The sequence below is a fragment of the Nyctereutes procyonoides genome, unplaced genomic scaffold (assembly GCF_905146905.1).
Source record: "Nyctereutes procyonoides isolate TBG_1078 unplaced genomic scaffold, NYPRO_anot_genome, whole genome shotgun sequence".
Lineage (NCBI taxonomy): Eukaryota > Metazoa > Chordata > Mammalia > Carnivora > Canidae > Nyctereutes > Nyctereutes procyonoides.
The window spans coordinates 25,127,116-25,143,077 of NW_026575037.1; the positions used below are offsets into that span (position 1 = coordinate 25,127,116).

Below are 15,962 nucleotides of genomic sequence, written 5' to 3' on the forward strand. Positions count from 1 at the left end.
TACTCACACGAACTGGATGATTTTGTTCAGGCCCTCGATTTCGTACAGGCTCTCTGTGTCGGAGCCTCCTTCATCCAAAGACAGCTTCCCTGGGAACAAGAGAGAAGGATGGACCGGCCTTCCGGGTCCTGTGCTGGGCACACAAGGGAGAGGGGCCGCTGACTGCAGACACCTGTGACGGTGGCCCCTGGGCGGGCCTGGACCCCGTGCACTTTCCCTAGACGCCCAAGAAAGAGCCCTCACCTGCGGGCAGTTAGGGGCAGGCAGCATGGTACCTCGTACTTCGGCCCCCTGGATGCCATCATTTCCAGGCGGAAGGCTCTAGGCAAGTCAGGGACCCTCTAAGGGCCTGAGTTTTCTCACCTGTAGATGGCAACCGTAGCCCTGCTCCAGGGGCCTCCCAGGCCCGCGGGAGGTTACCTGACGCCCCCTCCTGGAGCCCTCCCCTGGGGGGCAGCTCAGGGGCTGGGAGGGCATGCGGACCATGCCTTTGGGCCCCAAACCTTCTCTCAAGTCCTCGACGTCCATGACCTCGCCCTGCGTGATCCAGCTCATGTAGCCACGGAGGTCCTCCTCCAGCTGCTGCTTCTCCCGGAGCTTCTGGAAGGTTCCCCTGGACTTGGCCTTCTCCCGCTCCTTAGTGAATTCCCTGACAGGCAACAGGGGAGACGGGGGAGGGAGGAGAAAAAGGGAAGGAGGTGGAGGAGGACTGGGCTGCCCAAGGGCAGGGAGCGCACATTCTGGGGCTGGGGGTGCCCCCGCCTTCCGGGGAGGGGTCGCCTGGGGTCCAGGTGGCCTTCCGGGTGACAGGGGCAGCTCCTCTCGCACCCCCTCGCCACGTCCACCTTCAGGAGCAGCTTGGAGCGCGGCCTGCCTTTCCCACTGCTCTCCGCCCTCCCTCTGATACCTCGCCTCCCTGTCCCGGCTCGGCAGTCCGCTGCCCTCACGTCAGCCTCGGAGCCTCACATGTCCCGTGCTGCCCTGGCCCGTGAGGCTGCCCTAGGAATGTAGCTGTGCTCACGGACCTAAGGCCCGGGGGACATTCTCCGGAGTCTTAGAAGAAACCGGTGGCAGGACCAGAAGGAAGGGACCTGAGGGCCGGCGGGGGCTCTTCGGGGACATGCGGGGCCACCCTCGGCCACTGAGCAGGTGGAGAGAGAGCGAGACTCTCGCATAGTTACTGGCTGTGCCACGGGAGCCTCGGCCTCAGCTCCGGGCTCGGGCGCCAGGGTCCCTCTGCCTCTGCGCGCCGTGGATCCTTGGGAGTCCCACGGAACCTATGGGCACCTCTGCAAAATAGCGTTGAAAATACACAGAACTGGGCAGCCCAGGTGGCTCAGCAGTTTAGTGCCGCCTTCAGCCCAGGGCGTGATCTGGGAGACCCGGGATCGAGTCCTGCATTGGGCTCCCCGCAAGGAGCCTGCTTCTCCCTCTGCCTGTGTCTCTGCCTCTCTCTCTCTCTCTCTCTCATGAATGAATAAATAAGTAAATAAAATCTTAAAAAAAAAAGAAAAATACACAGAACTAGACAAAGGAATCAATCATATTAGAATACAGTTACTAAAATATAAAGAAACTGGGATAAAGTCACCCGCGTGCTTCCTATTAACTCCGTAACTAGCAGGGTCCCGACGCAGACCGAACAGCTGTCATAGCTGCAAAGTCGCGATGACTATGAGCTAGATCTGCCTTAATCGTAGTGTTTCGTGTGGTTTCTACTGGGACAAGTCACAGGCGGCACTAACAGCACCACCGTGGCGTGTTGTTTCCATGCCTGATGAAAGCAAACACTAAATTTCAGAGTTAATAACAAAAAGAAAGACGAGTGTTTCTTCTTCAGGTTCACAGGCCCCCTGAGTTCTGTCCACGTGCTGCCTGGAGGGAAGTGTCTGGGCTGGGGTGACGGGGTGATGGCACCGGGGAGGGGGCGGAGGGCACCTCTAGACTGCCCACGGCAGCTGGGGGAGCCGTCCCGGAGGGACCAGCTGTCGCCCACGGTGCCCAGTCGTACGCGGCGCTCGTGGCCTGCTGGACTCCGTTCTGGGTGCTTTCTACGCCTTAGCCCGGGGAGTCCTCCCAACAACCTCTGAGATTATTCCCATTTTATAGACGTGGACCCTGAGGCGTGGAGACGTTAGGTAATTGGGCGCAGGTCAGGCAGTGCAAGGATTTAAGCTCCCAAGTGAGCTCCCGAGTCCGAGAGCCTCACCTGAAGGCTACCCTGGCTCCTAATGCCAAGCCTCAGCTCATGCAGCTCCGGGGGCGGGGGGGGGGGGCTGGGATCTCAGGGGCTTCACTCAGAGGGGGTGTGAATGCAGAGGGACAGAGGGGGAACGATGGGAGGATGCTTGAGGACAAGGGAGAAAAGGTCAAAAACGAAGGGGCTCCTACCCGCTCCTAGCTCTGCCTTGCGAACCCGGGAGCTGCTCTTGGCAAAGGGCACACGCGGACGCTCTAACCCCCCGCTCGTCCTCCCCCATCTCGCTCCTCTTCCTTCTCTCCGTCCTACTCTTCTCGCTCTCCCTCTTTCTCTCTTCCTTCTTCTCTCCCCCGGGCACCCCCCACCCACCCCCTCGCCGCCCCTTCTCCCTCCCACCCTGCAGCCCTCTCCTCCTCTCCCCTTCGTCCCTCTCCTCCCAGCTGCTTGTGAACTTTCTTACCCGCTCAGGACACCCAGCACCAGGTTGAGAATGAAGAAGGATCCCAGCAGAATGAGGGTGACAAAATAGATCCAGGGCCACTCGTTCCCGATGGCATCGTTGACCTGGGCCAGACAGAGGTGTGAGTCCCAGCCACGGGCCCGAGGGCGTGGGTCCCCCTGCGGACTCCGGGCACTCATGCTCCACCTGGCCCTGGGGGACGAGGAGAGAGGCCGCCTGGGCCCAGTGAGGGGACCTTCCTCCCCCCGAAGACGTAGGACCTGGAGTTGGAAGGACTCTCAGAACGAGCCTTGCTAACCGTCCACTTGGCCCAGACAAGACCGACCCATTTCGCCCTCCAGTCATCGCCTCCCTGGCTGGAGTCTCTCTTCCACTCTCTCTCCAGTTGGTTTCTTTACGGCCAAGATTTTTCCAAGTAGAAGAAACACTAAAAAGTCTTGGCCTGAGCTTGGCCAGCAACTTTGTGAACAAGCTCTGTGACCCTAGACAAGCCACCTAACATCTCTGAGCATTATCTCATCTGTCTGTGGGGATAATGATACGCACTTGCCCCTCGTAGGCTTGTAATAGCGGTGAAACGACACATGTGACAGCCCTTTGAAATGTTTGATAATTTGCTCCCATAATATGAGCTTACAAGAACTATTCATACTAATCCTTTATGTTTGCTAAGCATCTGACAGTTTGACGACAACCTTTCCCTCAACAGGCGGTGTCACGTTGTGGTTACGGGTTCTGGGATCAGAGCCAGACGGATTAAGGGTTCAATTCTTGGTTTGAACTCTTGAATTGCTCCCTAGCTCCGTAACTGTAGGCAAGTCCCTGAACCTCTCTGAGCCTCAGTTTACTCATCTGTAAAGTGGGAACGATGCCTACCACGGTTGGAGGATTAAATAAGACGTGCAGCCTAGCTCCAGATAGCACCAAATACACAATATACTCCAACAAGAAAACGGATATAGCATTGCCCGTGCTGCGGGCACCGCCACACTTCAGTTAACCTGCCTAGTAACCATCATAACTACCCTATGACGGGGGTAGTATTTTTATTTTATAGATGAGAAAACTGATATCTAAGAATATTTATATGGGAAGGCAGTCTTGCCCAGGGACAAAAAGAGACTCAAAGGGCCCTTCGTCCCTCAGGAAATCTGAGATTCTAGGTCATCGGGAGTGAGTCACTCAAGGGCAGGCTTAGGGAAAAATTAGAAATTGAGACCAGAACCCATGGAGCTCCTGGTTTCCATTCCTCACCCACCGCGTAGGCCCTGCACAGACACCTTACACCTTAGGGGCTGCCCAAAGGATGCTGGGACACATCCCTGGGGACCAGAAGGGGGCCATGCCCCCTGTGTCGGTTTCTCCGGGGAAGGGTGAGAAGGAGCAGCGGCTACTAGAGGCAGCGACTGTCAGGTCCCATCTCCGCCCCTGGTGAGCCTGCGGATGGAGGGAGGTGGCTTTGCAGCCACGGGGCCAGACCCACCCAGTAGAGGACGTCCGTCCACCCCTCCATGGTGATGCACTGGTACACGGTGAGCATGGAGAAGCCAAAGTTGTCGAAGTGGGTGATGCCGTGGTTGGGCCCCGGCCAGCCGCCCCGACACTCGCTGCCATTGATGGTGCATGGGCGCCCCGAGCCCGTCCTGGCGCAGGGAGAGGGCTTCTCGTTCTCCACCGTGGCCACGATATCTGGAGGCAGAAGGCCGTGGGAGAGTCAGGTGAGAGGAGTAGGTGGACGGGCCGGGGCGGGGGGGGACAAGAGTGGTCTGCAACCGCTGAGTAACAGGTCTAGAGCATGCGCAGCTGGAAAGGCGAAGGGGTGCTCGCCCCGGAGCATCTCGTGCTAGAAGGGGCCCTCTTGGGCCCACGGGCCTGGCAGTGGACATCTGCAGGCAGCCGTGATCATGTCTCAGGCCCCGGGGCCTCATGGGAGTGCTGGCTTCAGGGATCCCTGGCCTATGAAGTGCCACCTATGTAGCAGGTGCAACGTGAATGTCATGTCTCCCCACGGAGCTTTAAAAAAAGGAGGCAGCCGTCTGGCCGGGGCAGAGGCATGGGGCGGGCCCTGTGTGCTCGGACTTGCGCTCTTTCTGGGAGCTGACATGGGCGAGCCCCAGCACTCCTGAGACGAGCTGCACAAGACACGAAGCTTTGGGGGCAGGGTCTGCTCTTAGCAGGCGTTCCCAGCAGGCCGCAGTCCCCTCTGCGTCCCCGACGGTGCTCTCATTGTCTCTAAAACCCTCCAGTTTGGATGACATCTTGGATCCCCTTTTATCTTAGGATGTTTTCGTCCCCTACTGTATTCACAGACTAGATCAGCTCATCAGAGCTGGAACGCCCCACCTTACCCAGATGTACCGTGTTGACTCGGTCGTCTGGAGACGGGACAGGAGAACATCGACGGTTCTGAGCCCTGAGTGGGTCCCTGACCCGTCAAGTCAGGTCCTCCCATCCCAGAAAGGTTTTTGAGCACCACTGGCCGGCACTGGTCAAGAACGCCTGAGAACACCAGATGAGACCTCCAAATTTGGTTTGAAGGTTGTGATGGGAAGCCTCCTCCTCTCTGGGTCCATAACGCTCATTATAGGACCCAGATTGTTATAGGAACAGGAGGAGGCTGAGCTGGGAGAGGGACTAGGAATGGAACCACCAACATCTCTATCAGAGTGCACTGTCTTGAACCTTGTGTTGTTGCCTGTCCCCTTGTCAGGGGGCCTGGGGCGGTGAGGAGTCTCCTGAGACACTACAGATATGGGTGGTTTTATCCATCCCGGGTTATTCTGGTGAGTCAGATTCTGGGCTTTTGGTAGAAGTCCCACCTCTTTCTTGTGCCAAGTCCAATTCCTGTAGGCCCCGTAGAACTAGTTACACTCTACCCGAGACAGACTGACACGGCCAGCTTGCAGCAGTGAGTCTTGGAGTGTGGGCAGGGCACCCACCCGGTCAGAATTATTTTTATTTTTTATTTTTATTTATTTATTTTTTTCAGAATTATTTTTAATAAGAATGCCAAGACATTGTTTCATCTCCCCATCTTTCCACGAATGCAGAGAGGAGTTTGCTAGAGCCTACGTGACATGTGATTTCACGATAGACTGAACACAGGAGTAGCTCTGAGAACCCAGCAGATCCTAGTAGGCCAAGGCAGTAAGAGATTTAGATAAAATGCAAGGCAGTGCCATGCTTCTCACAAAATGGCCTTGGTTTGGGAGAATATAGTTATTTTTCGCAAGATACATTATTCATGTTCATAAGTAATGGGCTTATAACGCTGTTCTTAAAAATGAGTATTATGACATTTTCCTCAGTTGTCATATCTAATACCATAAATATCAGTGTATAAAACCCATAGCAACACAAGCCCTTTGGGGTCCTTAATAATTTTAAGAGTGTAAAGAGTCCTGAGGCAAATAGTTTGAGAACTGTCGTTTTGGAAGGCTTGGCTCAAGTTCATTCCAGCTTCAAGATATGTTGTTATCTCTGATGACCCTAGACCCTGGGGCTCTTGGGTGCTTTCTTGAGATCCCCTTTAAACACTGCTCTGTGGGCCCCTGCTCAGACCAAGGCCATAACGATGGCTGCCGAGAAAAGGACGAATAGAAATCCAGGCTTGTCATGAGCCTGCATCTCCATGCACCGCTGGCCCCAAAAGCCCAAGGATACCCCGTTTATCTGGGGTGGGAGTGCTCAGAGCAAGCTAGGGCCCAGGCTTCTGCCCTCGTTCCCTGATCACCGGCCCTGGCAGGTCCGTTTCCTTGTCCAAGAGAGACCCATTCCCCAGGTTAACAGGTGTGGGAAGCGGCAACCCCTCTCTGGGCCTTCCTCACGGCTGCGGTGGCTGTCCCTTCTGAGTTGTCCTAGGGCCACGCCCCCCTCTCCAGTCCCCTGGGAGCTCACCTGTCCCAATGAAGTAGCAGGTCTTGTGCATCTTGCCCTTGAAGAGCTCTAGCCCGATGATGGCGTAGATGATGACCATAAAGAGGACGAGCAGGGCGATGTGGAACAGGGGCAGCATGGCCTTGAAGATGGAGTTGAGGACCACCTGCAGGCCTGCAGAGCAAGGAGGAGAAAAGAGGAGTCATCTCCCCTCTTGGTCTCCTGGCCCTCCCGCTCTCTATATCCTGGGAAGCCTCCAGAACACCGAGGTTGGAGGGGGGAGGACCCAGAATTGCGCTAGGGAACAGGTTGCAAGAGGAGGAGGGGCGTCTGCAGGGACACTGGCACCCACTCGGCACCCCTGACACCAGCCGGAGGGGTCTGAGCACACGGAAGGCTCTCAGGGCCTTGACGTCCAGGCCGGCCCCTTTGCTGCTCATCGGGGCTGTGTTGCTTTGGATGACGTTAACCTGTTCCAGAATCACGGTGAAAACCCTAGAGTGGAGACGAGGGAGAGAAGAGGGCCCAGTGTCAGATAAGCCACTGTTCCATGGGGTCTGGGACCCCGTGTCCCATCTGTGCTCAGGGGACCTGCGGGAAGGCCAAGGGGAGAGGTGACAACTCTCATCAACCACTAACTTGGATTTGGTGACGCCTGTCAGGAAGATTTTATTAGAAAAGATTCTGAGGTCAACCTCGGACTCAGTGAAGAGTGGATCCATCTGAGACGTCTCCTGGGCGCCCAAGGGGGGTGAGGCCCACGTGCCACAGGCACCCCAGGCCTGGGGCTGAGTGTGCCCCACGGGGGCACTTGCACTCAGTGGGGACCCAGAGCAGGAAGCCCGGAGCCGGCTCCCCGCAGCTTTCCTCGCGCAGTACTTTCCGACAAGGCCCCTTTATGGTCTCTCCTGCCCCTCTGCTCCGCCTCTCAATTTACCCAAAGCCCCGCTGTCCTTTGAAGTCCATCTCCAGCCCTCCTTTATGAATCCTTCCTTTGACAGCTCAGCCCCGGGGACGCTCTGCGTGCCCAACAATGGTGCACTGTGTGGCGGCGTGTCCCCGCACTCCGTTGTTCCGTGTCCACTAGTGTTGGCCTCCCACCAGGGCAGTTCATTAAGAGCGAGGCTGATTCACAGAACTGCTCTCCCCAGCGCCGAGCCAGCGCCGCCTAATTAGCAAATAATCAGCATCGTGTGTACTGAATCAAAGGGGCGAAGTAGGTAAGTGGCAGCCGCTGGAGCCGGCGTCCCTGGCACTGCCGTGGGCTCACTCCGTGACCTTGGGCCCCGTGCTTGACCTCTCTGCACCTTAGCCTCCTTAAGTGGGGAAAATTGAGATTGTTGAAAAAACTAAATGAGATGTTACGTGTAAAACATAGTAAGTGCTTGATAAATGCTCCTGTGAGGGGTGCCTGGGGGGCTCAGTGGCTGAGCGTCTGCCTTCGGGGTCCGGGATCGAGTCCCGTATCGGGCTCCCCACAGGGAGCCTGCTTCTCCCTCTGCCTGTGTCCCCGCCTCTCTCTGGGTCTCTCGTGGATAAATAAATACAATCTTTAAAAAATACTAATAAATGCTCCTGTTATAATCAGGTGGGGGTTGCTATGTTATGGCCCGAACTGTGTGCCCCTCAAATTCATATGCTGGAGTCCTCACTGAGCTCAGAACCTCACAGTGTGGGTGTAACGGGATCTTTCTAAAGATTTAAGTTAAAAGGGGGCTGTGAGGGTCGACCCCAATCCAGTCCCACTGGTGTCATCGGAAGAAGAGGAAATTTGCTCCAAGAGGCCCCCGGGGTGCGAGGCCACGTGGTCGCGGGGGGCAGGCACCCACCGTCCCAGGCCTCGGGGGGAACCACGCCTGGGAACACGGATCTGGGGCCTGCAGCCCCGCCACTGGGAGGGGGCACGGCGCTGTTGTCCGGCCGCCGGCTGGGGACCCTGCTGGGGCCGCCTCCCCATGGGCAGATCGGGGTTTCCAAATACCCGTCTTTGTGGGCCCGAATAGCAGGGCCTCAGCACGGCCCGTGGAATGGACGAGCCGCGGGTAAAGGCTGAGAAAGGCGCGACGGTGCGGCTCCCACCACGGGTGACGGGAAGCGCACCCGCCCGGCCGCCTCTGTGCAGCCCCGGCCAGCGGCTCCGGGGCGCCCCGACCTCACCCCGCCCCCGGCCTCACCCCAGGAAGACAATGATGAAGTCCAGCACGTTCCAGCCGCTGCGCAGGTAGGCGTCCTGGTGGAAGAGGAAGCCGTAGGCGATGATCTTCATGGCCGCTTCGATGGAGAAAACAATGAGGAAGAAATACTCCAGCTTCTCCTGCGGAGCAAACAGTCGCACCTGAGCTCGGGCGCCTAGAGCCCCTCGCCTTCCCCGGGGCACACTGCTCCTCAGGGCGCCTGCCTCAGGCCATTGGCACCGGCTCTGCCTGGGATTCCTCTGCTCCCGTCGCCCCGCGCCCCACGCGCCCTGCCCTGCCAGCTCCCGCCCTCCCCACGGGGCTGCACTCAGCAGTCGCCCCCCACCCAGGCCTTCCCTGGCCCCACAGGTACAGCTGGAGTGACCGCTGACACTTTCTGATCCTCTTGTGTTTCCGCTGGTCATCTCAGCGCTTATTCCAGCTGAGAACACCCTATATGTTTTCCTCTTGTTCCCTTTCTTGAATACAAACTCCATAAAGTGTGTGGATTCTTGTCATTTCTTTCTTTTGTTTTTAATAATTTTTTTTAGGGACGCCTGGGCGGCTCAGCAGTTGAGCGTCTGCCTTCGGCCCAGGGTGTGACCCCGGGGTCCCGGGATCGAGTCCCGCATCGGGTTCCCCCTGCCTCTCCCTCTCCCTGTGTCTCTGCCTCTCTCTGGGTCTCTTACGAATAAATTAATAAGATATTTTTAAAAAATTTTAAATGTGTTATTTATTTGAAGGAGAGCAAAAGCAAGAGAGCCCACAGAGGGAGAGGGAGGAGCAGACTTGCCCACTCAGCGGAGAGCTGGATGTGGGGCTCGAACCCAGGACCCTGAGATCAGGACCTGAGCCCCCCAGGTGCCCTGTTCATTCCCTGCGTTACCGTCCTTGCAGGGCCTAGGACAGGGTGACTACATGAACGGCCTGGGCGGCCCTCAAGCGAAGGCCCCCAGGCGGCCTCTGGTTTGGGCTCCTTTCACCCCGCACCACCCTGAGGGCCGCCGGGGGTTGCGGTGGAGAGGGGAGCGCTGCCCAGACCCCAGGCAGCCCGCCGGTGGATGTCACCAGGGTCTTCCTGTCAGCTCCCCTGTGGTCCCTGCCGCCCCACGCCTGCTGCCTGTGCAGCCACTGGAAGGGCAGCGAGGTCATCGCGCAGGGCCTCCGGGGGCGGAAGAGGCCCCGCGGCTAAGGGCTGGGGGGGGTCGGTGCAGCCCGGCCTGCAGAAGGCGTCGCGGGCCCCTCGGGGGTCGCCCGGTGCCCTGGTCCCCTGCACCGCCCTTCCCCCTTCTGGGGCAGGAGAGCACTTCCAGCCTGAAGGCTGAGTCCCCTCTACCAGGACTCTCCAGGCTGAAGGGCTCTCCTTGCAGCCACCTGAACCCCGGCCTGGTGGCTTCCAAGAGCCCTGCACCCCGTCCCCCCACTTCCTAAACAAGCCAGGTTCCCCGGGGGGCAGGTGTCTGGCCAGCCGGCTGGCCGCACGGGGCTGCAGCCCTGCACAACCCGGGGAGGCACAGAGAGCCGTCGGCTGGCCCCCTGCAGCCACAACCCGGGCCCACCGCAAGCCGCCATCGCCATCAGTCACCGCCACCCACCCCTAGGAGGACCCGCGCCCCCGCCAGGGCCTCGCCACCAGCACCCGTGGAGGCATACCTCATGCTAGGCCCTCATAGTTGCTACATAGTGGATGGACCCAGATCAGGAAACGGGCCACCCTACTGATGATGGGGAAGACGATCTACTTTTACTTCCAAGTGGTAAGTGTGGGAAGCAAGGGAAGAGGTGGCCAAGTGGCCCGTTGGAGAGGATATGGCCCGAGAAACCTCCCAGCTTGTCATCGCCCCTGAGGCCACTCTCAGCCTCAGTCCTGACCCCTCCCGCCAGTTTGCAATCCCGAAGCCCCCTCTTCCTTCAGGGAATGTGTGGTCACGATGCCAACCACAGCGCTCTACTAAGGGGCCTGTTCTGCTTTGGTTGTTTTATGTATTTATTAGGGAGAGAGGGAGAGAGCGAGAGCGCACGAGCAGGGGGAGGGCACAGGGAGAGGGAGAGCTTCCCCGAGCCCACTCCCGCTGGGCGAGGAGCCCGACGCCACAACCTGAGCTGAAACCAAGAATCAGATGCTTGGACGACGGAGCCACCCTGACGGGCCTGCTGATGGGACTTGTGCTGAACGAACGTGAGGCGGGAATCGTGGGGCCCTGGGCCCCGGGGAGCTGCGAGGGCCAGTGTGGGCACGTCCCGTCAGCGCAGGGGGAGGCTGTCCTGGGAGTGGGCTGGGCCCCTCCCGTCCTGGGCAGGCGGCTTCCCAGGCCTCCGGTGCCCAGTGAGGGAAAGGTGTTGGGGGGGGGCGGTGGGGGGAGTCACATCTTTATGTGGCTGCACCCCAGGGGCCAGACAGTTGGAGTGCGGTTGAGGGAGGGGAAACCAGGGCCGAAAATAGTTGCCGCGCTCAGAGGCCGGGCGGCCGGCCACGTCCCGGGAGGGCTGCATGCACCTGCCCCTGCCCGTCTGGCCGCCAGACCCGGAGGGAGCACCGGGCACTGCCGTGTGCGCCTGGAATGTTCTTCCCAGGTGACCTCTTGGCTCACCGTCTTCCTTCTTGAGGATCTCAATTCAAATGCCTCCTTATCGCGGGGCCCCCCTGACGCCCCGGCCCCTTGCCTCTGTCTGTCTCCTCGCCCTGCTTTGCTTCCCCCTGCAGCACTGATCCCCGCCTGCTGTCCCTTATGATTCTTTCTCTCTCTGAACCGTTTCCCTTGCCCTGAATATCAGGCCCAGGAGAGCGGGGTCTTGGCGGGGTCACCGCTGTGTCACCTGCACCCAGAGCGGGGCCCGCCGCACCGCCGTGGTGAGCAGGTGAACGAACCCGTGTCCTCAGTGCGCTGCTTCTCGAGGGTCCGCCCGGATATCTGCTGTGATCGCTCTGAGACAAGGCCTGGCCTGGAGGGGAAGCCTCTGGAAACTGCTACAGCCTTTCACCTCAGCTTCCAAGCGCGTGGGTGGACGACAGGCTCAGGGTGGACGATGGGCTCAGTTTGCACGTGGCGACTCTCACAGGCCCCCAAGCTGGGACGTGGCCTCACCACGTCGGACCCCCTGCCCGTGCGCAGTGGGTCGCAAACTAAAAGCAACACACAAATCTTTGCCCACATGTCATCCGAGAATCCCTGCTCTACGGCATATCATGCGGCCTGGTACACAGCGAGCGCCCGGGAGATGTTTGTTGAGTGAATGAATAAAAAAAAAAACAGTCAAAAATCATCATTGTCTCTCGTGCGGCGTTATTTATTTCTTTATTTGTTTACATTATTATTATTTTTAAAAGATTTTATTTATTTATTCATAAGAGACCCAGAGAGAGAGGCAGAGACACAGGCAGAGGGAGAAGCAGCTTCTCTGCGGGGAGCCCGATGCGGGACTCCATCCCGGGACCCTGAGGTCACGCCCTGAGCCCAAGGCAGATGCTCCACCCCTGAGCCTCCCAGGCATCCCTCGTGCAGCATAATTTAAAGGGAGGTGATGATACTACATTTGTAATGTGAAATACAGTGAAATGCGTATCTGGTGCTGACCCCTGCTAATGGCACAGAGCTCCTAAAGCACTTGGCGTCTTTTGTTCTGTGAATGCGGCCGTGACTTGTGGAACTCTCCTGAGGTTGGGGACTAGTCACCGGAGGAGCCACCCATGTAGTTAGAAGGTTGAAACGTGGGGCGCCTGGGTGGCTCCATTGGTTGAGCATCTGCCTTGGGCTCGGGTCATGATCCCAGGGATCCCGGGCTGGAGCCCCAGGTGTCGGGCTCCCTGCTCAGCGGGGACGGGGACGCTGCTTCTCCCTCCCCTCCCTGCTCGTGCTCTCTCTCACTATCTCCATCTCTCTCCCTCTCAAATGGATAATAAAGATCCTTAAAAAAAAAAAAAAGGTTGGGGGTTTCGGGTCCCCCCCTTAACCTCCAGGGGGCTAAAGGCTGACTCAGTCACCAATGGCCAATGGTCTAATCGATGGTGCCTGCGCGATAAAGCCTCGTGAGACTCGCAAGGACAAGGGCCAGAGGGTTTCTGGGTTGGTGAACGGTGGAGATGCAGGGGGAGTGGTGCCCTCAGCAAGCCTGGAAACCTCGCACCCTGTCCCCCGCCCGCCGACCTTGAGGGCAAGGTGTGCCTGTCTGCCATCTGGCCGCTCCTGGAGCCAGTGGTGTAGCAGGGGAAACGTTTCCTGAGCTCTGAGCCACGCTAGCGAGTTAATCAAGCCCAAGAGGAAGGTCCCTGGAGCCTCCCCCCCACGGCCCACCAGTCGGGGCACACAGAACCGCCTGGGCTCCTATGGGCACCTGAGGCCTTGGCAGGAGGCGGAGGGGGGGGCGGGTTGGTGTCAATCCTGCAGGACTGAGCCCTTAACCCAATGTTCTGTCCACGTAGACAGAGTCAGAATCTATTTGAACTGTCGGACACCCAGGCGGTGTGAGAGCTTCGCCCGGTGGGTGGGGAAGCCGCCCACATGCGCCTTGGGACTGGGCGCAGAACCTATATGGGTGTAGCCTCGGGTCCCTATTCCTAAGAAGGGACACGATCCCCAGGCTCTGAAACCAGGGCGGGGGAGGTAGCTCGGATCCCCTGACTGTCCTGACCTCATGGGGGGACCCCGAGCCCGTCTGACTTGGTGAGATGAGCTTTGTTAGCAGCCTCAAGGCCTGCATTGCCGCGCGTCCCCTTCCACCCACGGGAGTTGTTGTGTCTCCACAGACAGACCTCTCACCGGGGCTCCCGGGGGCCCCGTGGGCCGGGGAGGGCGGCCTGGTGCCCGGCCCCGACCCGCAGGCCCTGCACCTGCTCCTGGAGGCGTTAGAGCCAGACACTCCCAAAGTCCTGGGCTGAAAGTGGGGGGGGGGCCCGGACTGCGCTCCCCTCGCCCTCCTACGGCCTCTATTTTCAGGCTGTCTTCGGCCATGAGGGTCACCCCGTCCTGGCACGGGGCTGCTCCTCCCGGGGCAGGTCCTGGGCGGTGGGGGCAGAGGGCAGGAGCTGGCTGGCCCCTGTCTGGGCCTCAGGGGCAGGAACCCCTCCTCCTCGCCATCCTCACCCCAACACTGCGGCCTGCGGGAAGGGAAGGCCGGGCTGGATTTGGCCTCCCAGGCCCCCAGCGCCCCCACCTCCCCGCCCAGGGCTCAGGAAGCAGTTGAGCAGCGCCCACAGCCCACAGACGGCCGCGCGGCTAAGAGGACCACCTCCTCCTGTCCCTGGGCCCCTGGGCCTGGTCTCCTTCCTTAGGGTCAACTCCTTGGGATCTGTTAGGATGCAAATCCTATACTTGTTGACTCTTTAAGGCACATTCACTTCAAGGAGGGAGCCCAGGGCCAGCAGAGGGCATGGGCTGGGGGTGGGGGGCGCCAAGGGCATCCCCACCTCCCCGAACACCGCCCCTCATGCTTCGGGGCCTCCAGGCGACAAGGTCCGTTCATAACCTTCGTGATTGTTTCCTCCTGGATTCCTCCCCTTTCCTGCTCCCTTGGGCACCCGGCAGTGCTGGGGAGGTTTGTGCCAGGGCCCCAGGCCTTTGTTTTCTAAAGCCTTGAACCCAGGACGCCTGGGGGGGCTCAGTGGTTTGTTGAGCATCTGTCTCCCGCTCAGGGCGTGACCCCGGGGTCCCGGGATGGAGTCTCGCATCGGGCTCCCCGCAGGGAGCCTGCTTCTCCCTCTGCCTGTCTCTGCCTCTCTGTGTCTCTCATGAATAAATAAATCAAAATCTTAATTAATTAAAATTAAAATAAAGCCTTGAATCCACCATGTGGAAACGGGTTGAAGAAAGAGGGCTTAACAGAGATTCGCCCCAGGGTTGGGAGGCCTCTGGGGTAGATCTGCTGTGGGGTCTGCTCCCTCATTGTGCCCTAAAGATGTAGCAGGGGCCGAGAGGAGGCCCCAGGGGGGTCCAGCTTGCCAAGGATTCCTGCACCTTCGACTTTGCATGGAGACAGTGGAGAGGGGGCCCGAGGGGACCGAGACACAGGAGCCATGTGGCCCCATCCAGGGAGGACAGAGCACCGGTGACCCCAGGCCCTTAGCGCTGCCGGAGCCCTGGGACAGGCGCTGGGAGTGCCAGGGGCAACTGTAGCCGAGGTTCTCCCCATCTGGAGGGACATGGGCTCAGAATCAATATAAAGCTGATTTCTAGGAAAAAGGATGACGTTGCCCGAGCACCTGGACGTGGAGGACGGGCCGTGCCGCGCAGCCCTTCCTCCTTCCCGGGTGAGGAGAACGGGGCTTCCAAGGGGCGTGGGGTGCCCGTGGCCAGCAGGCCTGTCCCGCCCGCCCTGGCTGCGTCCACAGCTCTGCTCCTGCGCCCGCCCAACGGCCACACCATTCCCGGGGCGTCCCAGGCCCTGGCGTCCCTCCCCATGGCCACCTCAGCCTCCACGTTTGGAAAGTGACCCACGGCGGGGTGAGGCACGCGGCTATGTTTAGCCCGACGGACTGGCACCCGGATGGAGGCCCCTCGCCCGGCACCTGCCCGCCCTGCGCTCCCCAGGCCTCCCCCAGCAGGACAGGGAATCTGCCTTCGTGAGGGGCCACGCCGGGCGGGGGCCGGGGCGTGGGGTGCCCCAGCCGGGAGGGCAACAGCCGCTGAGGTGGGTGCAGCACCCACGCACGTGCCAGGCCCTGTTCGAGCCACTTGCGTCCATTCAGGTCTCACGTCACCCGCGAGCAAGAGCACCAAGGGGCTGCGGGGGTTCTCCGGGGCCGCATGGCTCCGCGCGAGAGCCCCGGCGGGAAGCCGGACACGCAGTGAGGGTCCGCAGGGTGTCAGGCCCTGCCCGCCCCACCCCGGCCTCCCCACGGCTGGGGTCTGGGACGCTGGGCAGGCAGGGAAGGGAAAGAACGGCGCCGACTCCCGTGTGCCAGCCGGGCACGGTGTCACCGTCCTCCTCCCCGTGCGCCTTCCCAAAGGGTGGCTCCCGCGGCCCGAGAGCACACGGAGGTGCCGAGGGCTCAGGAGGCTGCCTGCCGGCAGACGTGCATGTTGGAGGCAGGGTTGTCCGACGGGAAAGCCCCGAGTCCCCACGACCCCCCAAAAGTCCGCGTAGCTTGGACAGGTTGCCCAGGGGCGCTTCGAGGCCTCTGTGGCCCCCTGCCCCTCTGTGACCGCGCTGCCCCGTGCAAGGGGCGCAGATGAGCGCGGGGCCGGCTAGGCCCCCGGAGCGGGAGCTGAGGCCCTGCGGGGGGAGAGGCCAGGCTCCCAGGGAGGCGGGAAGGCAG

At 60.0% G+C, this 15,962-nt stretch overlaps 1 protein-coding gene across 1 annotated transcript in view; it reads right to left on the reverse strand.

The window, feature by feature from the left end:
- Positions 1-15,962, reverse strand: part of CACNA1S (calcium voltage-gated channel subunit alpha1 S) — a 64,127-nt gene that overhangs the window by 40,075 nt on the left and 8,090 nt on the right. Inside the window, exons 3-9 of the mRNA XM_055319370.1 lie at positions 8,711-8,850; positions 6,889-7,031; positions 6,558-6,710; positions 4,144-4,349; positions 2,661-2,764; positions 504-649; positions 8-89 (exon numbers count right to left, since the gene is read on the reverse strand). Of these exons, the coding sequence (XP_055175345.1) occupies positions 8-89; positions 504-649; positions 2,661-2,764; positions 4,144-4,349; positions 6,558-6,710; positions 6,889-7,031; positions 8,711-8,850 (974 nt within the window). The remainder of the gene's footprint in view (positions 1-7; positions 90-503; positions 650-2,660; positions 2,765-4,143; positions 4,350-6,557; positions 6,711-6,888; positions 7,032-8,710; positions 8,851-15,962) is intronic.